The 8427-nt window shown below is 41.3% G+C and overlaps 2 protein-coding genes across 2 annotated transcripts; both read right to left on the reverse strand.

Annotated features, from left to right (window-relative positions):
- Window positions 1–458: 458 nt before the first annotated feature.
- LOC125201033 (protein PHR1-LIKE 3-like) lies at window positions 459–3444 on the reverse strand. The gene is made up of 6 exons (XM_048098907.2): window positions 3026–3444; window positions 1955–2031; window positions 1781–1835; window positions 1347–1416; window positions 1199–1268; window positions 459–1106 (listed from the first exon to the last, which is right to left on the reverse strand). Exons 1-6 carry the CDS (start codon window positions 3219–3221, stop codon window positions 633–635), a joined length of 942 nt encoding a protein of 313 aa, XP_047954864.1. The 5' UTR covers window positions 3222–3444; the 3' UTR covers window positions 459–632.
- Window positions 3445–5216: 1772 nt separating this feature from the next.
- On the reverse strand, window positions 5217–8009 carry LOC125204084 (E3 ubiquitin-protein ligase WAV3-like). Its single transcript, XM_048102635.2, has 3 exons — window positions 7699–8009; window positions 7501–7617; window positions 5217–6606 (listed from the first exon to the last, which is right to left on the reverse strand). Exons 1-3 carry the CDS (start codon window positions 7816–7818, stop codon window positions 5341–5343), a joined length of 1503 nt encoding a protein of 500 aa, XP_047958592.1. The 5' UTR covers window positions 7819–8009; the 3' UTR covers window positions 5217–5340.
- Window positions 8010–8427: the final 418 nt, after the last annotated feature.

The following is an 8427-nucleotide window of genomic DNA, read 5'->3' on the forward strand; positions in this document are numbered from 1 at the left end:
AATCAATCAAAATAATTGTATAGCGAGCAAAAATATGCTTCCTCTATTCCATCAAAAGTCTCCTTTTATTTTCACACAAATGGAGAAAATTACATTTTATATCTTGAAAAAGATTTATAATTTATATGCGATTACTCTATTTACATCAATTTGTTGCTCTTTGAATTGTTTTAAGTTTTATCTAAATTTTAGTAAAGAAAGTTTTTATGCAGTCCTTTTTTTCAAAAGAACGTGGATTTTGTGGGATTGGCAGAGTAGAAAATAAGTTTTCCGTCTATAATTAAAGGTTATCTTTTTTAACATTTTGATTCATTCATAAAAATTAATCTTTTATTATTTGTGATAATATGAACATTAAATTTCTATCTCCTATTTATTCATCTTCAACTGAGTATTTAATATTCATCGAATAAATACTTGAGAAAATTCAACTGAAAGGTGCAACTAAGATAAGTAAATAAAAAGGAGAATCAAAGGCTTAAATTAAGAGGAAAGTGGTCTGTTCTTGATGAGAAATACATCTTCAGTTTTGATTTACATGTTGAGATGAGTTAGACCTACTAAGCTTCAGCCATTTCCCAATAAACAAGCAATTCAAAGTCAAATGGCAACACCACCTAATTAGAACAGTTTTATACACCACATCCTGCAATTCCATGTGAACCAACTCTTACCATCTGTAAATCAGGTGCATACCCGTCCGATTCGCCTCCCCATACGAACGAGTTATTTGTCGAATCCACGTTCAGCAACGCCCGCTTTCCCTGGGGAGGCGACCCTTCCGGAGGCAGCCCAACAGGACTCTCGTGGGAAGTCAGGCAGCTTTCGGTGGAGCAATCACCGCGCTGCTGCTGATGGAGATTGGGGGTCAATTCCACAGTGCCAGGGACTCCCAGCTCGTCTGCGGACTGCGAAGGATATGATGATACGTGTGGGTTCTGGGAGACATTAGGCGACGCCTTTGCTCCTTTCCCTTGATACCCATCTCCATCGTCGTTTGTCACTGTTGTTCCAAGAATCTGATCGGCCAGCATCTTGCAAGCTCTTTCGAGCATGGCCAAGTATCTTCTCTCAGCTTCTTGACGGATCTGCAAATGCTTTTCAGCCTGCAACGCGTTTTTATATAATAAAGTTAAAGCCAGACATGACCAGAGTATTGTATACCGCTGAAATTTTCACTATTTAATAACGAGCTTACTTCGACTTGCAAATGCAGTTTGCTCTGAACTTCCATTTGCGCTCTTAACGCCTCCTTCACTGCGTAACCCCTGTCATATCGTCCAATCATTGATATAGCTTCTAGACTTTGGGCAGCGTTGAATTGAAATTCTACAATTCAAACTTACTCATTAATGTCGGATGCCTGTAAGTCTTGGGGAGAGATGCTGGCACGAGGGCTGTCCAAAAGGTACGCACCTGCATGTCTCACCATTTGGAAAACGAACAGTTAAATTATTTTTGCGAATACGGGATGTTCTTGCTTAAAACCTAGCCAATTCCAAATGTACTATGAAAATAGTCAACAAGGCAAGTTATTTTGATACAACAAATGTTTCAATTACTATCCCTCATCTCCCTCGTTGAGTAAAGTTCAGAACTTGTATGGGTGTGTTGAGTCATTATAGGATTGCTTTCATTCTCTTCAACGTAATAGGCTCTCTAATCTTTTACAGAAGGCATCAAGGCTACTAGGATGTTAACTAGATAGAGCGAAGAGATAAAATCAAGTTCAGTTCATAGCTCATTGATAGTGAAGATAGCTTAAGGTAACTGGACCTACCATCTTTCGAAGCCTCACCAAGTTCCTTCCCAGACTGCTTTCCTAATCTGTATTTCTGCAAGGAAGTATGAAATATGATGTCAAACCAGTTGGAATAGTATGGAAGAAAACAAGCTTGATGGACATACAAACAAATGAATTGGCTAATCGGGGGAAAAAGGTATGAAAGAAAACCTGGAGATGACTCTTTAAGTGAAACAAAGTCAAGCCCTTAACACCCATTGTACGCATTATAGCCTTAGGAGTGGCCTCTGCAAAAAAAGAGCCAAGCTGAGTCTTTAAAAGTCAAAGCTCCAACAGGAAGAAACTTAGTCAAAATCTGCAAAGCCTATACAAAACACAGCATTGAGTTGCCTTAAAACTGGTCCCACCGACATTCATGAAATGGATGTAAGAAATATAAATCAAACACTTGCAAGATTTGGCAAAATGCCTTGGAAATAATGGCTTACACGAAAGGGAATGTATTGTTTTGTGTACCCTATTTTCGAGTTCTATATGCAAAATTTTATTGTGAGCTTAGTAAGGTGCTCTATCAGTTCTACGCTGTGTCAGGAAAGGAACCGATCCTCCCCTACAAACACACAGCACACCTAACTATCTATCACGGATTTAAAGGTAGAAAAACTGATACACGAGCAACGATCAGTTTTCCCGATGAAGATTGTTCTTTTCGTTGTGTGGGGGATATGCTAGAATTCATACTCTGGAACAAGCTGAACTACAGCTAGATAACTACTCCACTTATCAGTATCTCTGCCCATACATCGTAGCAATTATCTGTGAGTTGTTGATAGAGAACAGTCGAGGAATCCTTCATCAGTGGTTGTGAATGACTGATTTTTTCAATCTTTTCGACCTTAGTTGGTAGGAGCAAGTCAGAAAGATTGAGAAATAGAACCATCTATATAACTGACTTAACAAACATAAATGAGCTACTCCAACCAACCAAAAACTAAACATATTTATACCATACAGAGTAAATCATGTTAAACAGTTATGCATAAAATCAATTAACCAATTTTTGCAACGCCACATTCTTCCTAATCCGAAACTCAATCTCATATTAGCCCTAATTATCCAACTACCAACAAACTCAATCCACAGATTCAAGCATTCACCACTAAAAAAGGCACACATCACAAATCATCCCCAAATTTCCGGTAACCGTACAAACGGCCAACCAATCAAATAAAATAAAGTCAAAAAGTAGGTAATTAAAAAGGGGGGAAAAGGAATGCTGACTGCCGGCGCCACCAAGCTGCGTGACGGCGTCGACGAAGCGCTCGTGGAGGTCGGCGGTCCAGCGGAGGCGGGGCTTGGGGTCGGAGGTGAGGACGAGGCAGGGGTCGGCGGCGGCGCGTTGACCGTAGGCGGCGTTGATGTTTTCCTGGGCGAGCAAGGAGGAGGAGTCGCAGGGCTGAATCAACCTGGGAAACATCGGGGCGAAGGGGAAGGGGAAAAAAAGAGATCTTGCAAATTGCAGATTGATTAATGTAGGAGTAGTAAACAATGTGGGGTTTGGTTTTGGTGTATTGGAATAGTATATGCAACTTTATTTTTGTTGTACAGCAGAAAGTGATGGAAGTGGGAAAAGATTTGACTGCTCACAAGGTGAAATTGGCTTCTAAGAGAGAGAAAGAGAAACAATAATTGTAAACAATGGACAGATTGGCACCACCACTGTATCTATCCCTGTGGGAGACTACTTTTGTAATAAGACATGGGAATTTTGATTTCCTTCTCATCTCTGATTATCCATGAATTTAATTTCCAACTCATGTATAATGATTAGTGATGCAACCTTCTATTTACATCGATTTGGAATTCATTTCAGGTGCAAACCATTTAACCATTTAAAGTAAGACACGCATCATTTAATACTTTAATAATTACATGGGAAGTCAATCATAGTCAAATCAGTTGGTTTTGTGATGCCGGCAATCTCAAAGATGGAGACGGAAAGTGATGGAGTACTATTCAGTAATTAACATGTACCAAGACGTGTTAATTATGATTTTATTTCTTATGAGGAAAGAATAGTGGTTGATTTGAAGAATATAATATGAGAGAAATCATTATTGCATTACTCCATTTCTTATGGAGCAGCACTCCCTCCGTCCCGGCTAAGATGACACATTGCTTAGCCGACACGGGGTTTTAGGAGTTATTGGTTAAAGTGTTTAATTGAAGAGAGAGAAGATGGGTGTAAGTATTAGAGTAGAGAGATAAAGAAAGATAGATATTTTAATAGGAGTGAGAAAAAGTGGTTGAGTGTATTAATTGGAGAGAGAAAGTTACCAAAAAAGGAAATGTGTCATCTTAGTTGGGACAAACTAAAAAGGAAAACGTGTCATCTTAAGCGGGACGGAGGGAGTAATATTTAGCCTAACTAAAACACTTTATACACTAAACTCTTGATTTGACTTAATAATGAAAATCTGAAAAGGAGAACAGTTAACCTCAACTCAATTACAAGACTCTAATATTTAATCATTGAGGCCTTGTGTTGTGGCAATGTGGCTGTTCATGTTGGTCATCGTCGGGTGCGGGGTTCTATCAGTATTGACTCCCTTGGGGTTGAAAACCACCTCGTTCCCAAGGTGGAAACCGAAATATGTTTACGAGAATGTCTGGCAACCTTCAATGTCGATGATGAAAGGTTGCAATAGGAGGAGAGCCAAATCCACAACTTGTCCAAGACGAATCTAGTAAAACTGCGATGGGAAAGCCAATTAGTAGCATTAGTTGGGTACAGATCACTGATTTTTTGTACCACAAACTGTTCCACACTAGTGCCTGAAAAGCTTACAGTCTATACTAATCTTGAATCCCATAATCTATCGTCAACATTAGGTTTCACACGACCATACTCGTGAGTTTGTGAGGAATCTGCACTTGCCATATGTTGAATTGAGTCATGATAAGGGATCACAATAGTCAATGCCCCTTTTAGACATGTATTCTGTAACTATGAACATGTTAGGTTTGGTGCATGCTCCTGTGAACTGCCCACCATTATTGTGACGTATGCTCTCAGGCAAACTGATGTTGTAGCATAATATTCAATTGTTCGGTCCTAAGTCCGGAGTCCAGACTAGTATCTATTATCTAACTCCTATCAAACGCAACCTCTTCAGCGATGCAAATATCCTTAGCTGCATCAAGAATTGAAGAGTTCAACGCGATTGCTTTGTTTGCATCAACAACAGCCTCGCCACCATTATGGATGGCAACATAATCGCATGACGGAAGCATGTGGTCATCGTCTACCAGCACCGCGGTCATGTGACAAAACAGAGCAATTCCTTTCCTTGTGGTTAGCGTTGATTGCGTCCTATCGATCTGCGAGTTGGGTAGGTGAAGGAGATTAAACCATAATTTGATAGTACTTGATTATATTATAATAGTAGTAACTCGCAATTTAATAGTGGAGTACCACACAATAGTACTTTCGAACTGAACCACATTATCATGTTCTGGAAAATTAATTTATTCAAAGACAAGACCTAAAAAATAAAACTAAATCAAATGTGTGTGTAGAATTACAAAAATACCAACTAAAGCCTATAACCATGCAAATGTTTAGCCCATCTTCTAGCCATGAAAGGATCGTGAAAATCCCAGCTCTCACCACTGCTCATCCTCCCACCTATCCCCACACCATCACCATCCCCACTCCCATCTCCTCTATCCGCTACGACGGCCTCGCCTCGTCTCACACACTCGCCATCGCCCCCGCCTTCCGTGTAGCTATACTCCACGCGCACGGGCCCACAATCCGGCAAATAAACCGGTATGTTCCTCTCCTCGCCGCCTCTCAGCTCCTCGATCCTAACGATCCTCGCCCCCTGATTGATCCTCACCTGCACGTCCCTCACCGCCCCTCCCAGCGTCCTCGCCAGAAACTCCTCGAACCGGTGCATGCTGAACCCACTCGATTCCCCAAACCCGAACCCCACATGGAACCGGTGGACCACAACACCAACCTCCATGTCGAACCGATGGTAGGATCTCGAAGGGGTGTCGGTCAGATGCAGGATGCTAGATTGCACGTTCTTATGGACGCGATCCTCGAGTATCTTCGCCCCTTTCTTGAGCCCCTCCATCGGATCCGCCTGCCCCATGTAGAACATCCGGTCGATGACTTGCAACGCGGTCCTCTTCCCGTACGACGTCATGCGCCTCAAAGGGAAGACGCGCGCAGCAGCAGAGGAGTACGTCACGATAGCTAAACGGTCCATGGGCCGGAGCGAGAAAACAACCAACGCCATCGCCTGCTTCATCAGCCTCAGGTGCGGGCCGTTGGAGCTCGCGACAAGAACTAAATCCGTCGCGGGCTGGTGAGAGAGCCTCACACGGAGACAAGCCCTGCTGCTAGGCGAAACAGGGGAAAACAGGGGAGTCCCTCCATTTGAGGGCGATTCGTCGTATGAGGCCGAAGAAACATTAGACGGACGGGCGAGGGAGAGATGGAGGCGCGGATAGTTGGCGGCCGTGTGGTCAGGGTCGATGGGGTCGTCGTCGTCATAGCGAGCAGAGCGGAGGAAGGATCGTCTGTGGACACGGGAATTGGCGATGGAGTCATCGAGGATCTGGAGGATCGGGTCCGGCTTGGGGGAGTGAACGGAGCATCGGCCGTTCAGGTTGCGAGGGAGCTGAGTCCAGTTGGCGCGGCAGATGGGGCAGGTGACGCTGCCATGGCGCACGTTCGAGGAAATGCACGCGAAATGGAAGGCGTGCGAGCACTGGGCCGTGAAGATCGCCTGGCCCGCGCCGCTGCCGGAGCTGTAGTTTAGAGGGTCGAGACATATGGCGCACAATGTCTGCAATCAGTACAAAAGGAGTATTAGAAATGAGCCACTCACCCTTAAAAGGCCTTATAATCCATACTTTTATAGATGAGCTAGGATCGTTAATAAGTCGACGTGGGACAAGATATTAAGAATTTTAACTAGAAGTAAGGATTCATTTACAATCGCAATACTAATCAATACTACAACTGATAAATTTTGTCTGTTGCATTGTGAGTATTAATTTTGTGTTACAAGTGTGATGGACACATCAAATTAATGCTCACAAATCTTCTGCAATTATTACAACCAGACATTATGTTGTTGGTTGATGCAATTGTTGTCAAAATAAAAGAGAGAATCATATGTGTAATTGACTGCCACTCTTTTCCTACTCCTACCACTCGATTTATGTTAAAGAGCATTTAATGAGGCCGGCCAGGTTTTGCCTTTTTTTTCTTCTTTCTTTAATAATAAAATGCAAATAGCTTAAGGTTACTCCTAAATTAAAAAAAAATGTCTTATGTATTTACGAACTTTGGCTGAAATTTAATTTTCCACAACTTAAAAGTTGGTCATAAAAATCATAAACTTGTGCGGTGAATATCAGTGAAAATTGAGAGAAAATTTTAACATCAAGTACTAACATATAAATTCATGATATCGACTAATTTTTAAATCCTGAAAAAATATCGAATTTCAAACAAAGTTTGTGATTTGATGGTCATTACCTCATTAAGAACACACTTAAAAAGGTCCAAATCAATGGCCAATAGATTCGAAAATAAAGGGAAATTAAGAGATCTCATCATCACAAGGTTTCGACTTTTGAAGTTAAATACACCAAACAGAAGCTTGGGATTTTGAGATGAAATTAATAATGTAATGAAGAGTTTGGAGAAAACAAAAAACAGTAAAAAAAGGCACCTTATTAGAAGAGGGAGCAGTATCAGTATGGGCAGCAGCGGCGGGCGTCGTCATCATCTTCTTACAAGAAATGCTCGTTGTCGGATTTTCCGGCGAGCTCGCATAATTCGGTGAAATCTGTCGGCAAAAAAACAAAGATCAAAACAAAAACACAAATGATAAAGCAGATTCATAAGAGAAGAAAGAGAGATGAGTCACAGTTGTGGCAGAGGCAGAGGGATGATCCTGTCTGTGACAGAAAGATCCACATGTCTGAACAAATATTTTCTTGGCGGCTCTCCTGAATTTCCGGGAAGCGCCACCACCTTCTCCGCCCATTTCCACCACCTCCAAAAGATCTTGTAGCCACCACTCCAGGTAAGAACAATCAATGCCCACAACACAAATCAAACCAGCAGCAGCTTTTCACTCAGAAAAATTCCATTTTCTCAGAGAGAGAGAGAGAGAGAAATGATTGAGGTTGTTTGAGTTTCTATACTCACTTTTTTGGACTGCTACTGCTATTAAATACAATCACTAACCAAATCTCAATGCTTTTACCATTTTTCACTTTTTTTTAAATTTGTTTTTTTTTTCACAGTGGAGGAGTATGACTTCTGCAAAGAATTTTTTACCTATTTAATCTATTGCCAAGAAAGGGATCTTTAGTAATTATTTTGTTTTTCTTGGCTTTCAGGAATAAATTGTCGCATTTACGGATATTAGTATTGACTATTTCACACTGCTGCTTCTGTGGGGTCTCCTCCTATTTTCATATTCTTATTATTATAAGCATTATTTAATTATCAGTTGAAGAATATTACCACTTGGGGTAAAGGGTATCTGATTCGTCTCTTTTCGATGGAATTTTATTATAATTTTACTTCAATTTATTGGTTCGGGCAGTATCTGAAAGAATGGGGGTCTTGATGAAATTTTGATTTGCTA

Source organism: Salvia hispanica, chromosome 2, assembly GCF_029641045.1.
Source record: "Salvia hispanica isolate PSC_SH4W2 chromosome 2, Shi_PSC_v1, whole genome shotgun sequence".
Lineage (NCBI taxonomy): Eukaryota > Viridiplantae > Streptophyta > Magnoliopsida > Lamiales > Lamiaceae > Salvia > Salvia hispanica.

Coding starts and splice junctions, on each gene's coding strand:
- LOC125201033 (XM_048098907.2), bottom strand. CDS start 3,221: ATGTTTCCCAGGTTGATTCAGCCCTGCGACTCCTCCTCCTTGCTCGCC. Junction 2,032..3,025: donor GCAGCTTGGTGGCGCCGGCA/GTCAGCATTCCT, acceptor CTTTTTTTGCAG/AGGCCACTCCTAAGGCTATA. Junction 1,269..1,346: donor CAGGCATCCGACATTAATGA/GTAAGTTTGAAT, acceptor ACGATATGACAG/GGGTTACGCAGTGAAGGAGG.
- LOC125204084 (XM_048102635.2), bottom strand. CDS start 7,818: ATGGGCGGAGAAGGTGGTGGCGCTTCCCGGAAATTCAGGAGAGCCGCC. Junction 7,618..7,698: donor CCTCTGCCTCTGCCACAACT/GTGACTCATCTC, acceptor TTTTGCCGACAG/ATTTCACCGAATTATGCGAG. Junction 6,607..7,500: donor CTGCTCCCTCTTCTAATAAG/GTGCCTTTTTTT, acceptor TACTGATTGCAG/ACATTGTGCGCCATATGTCT.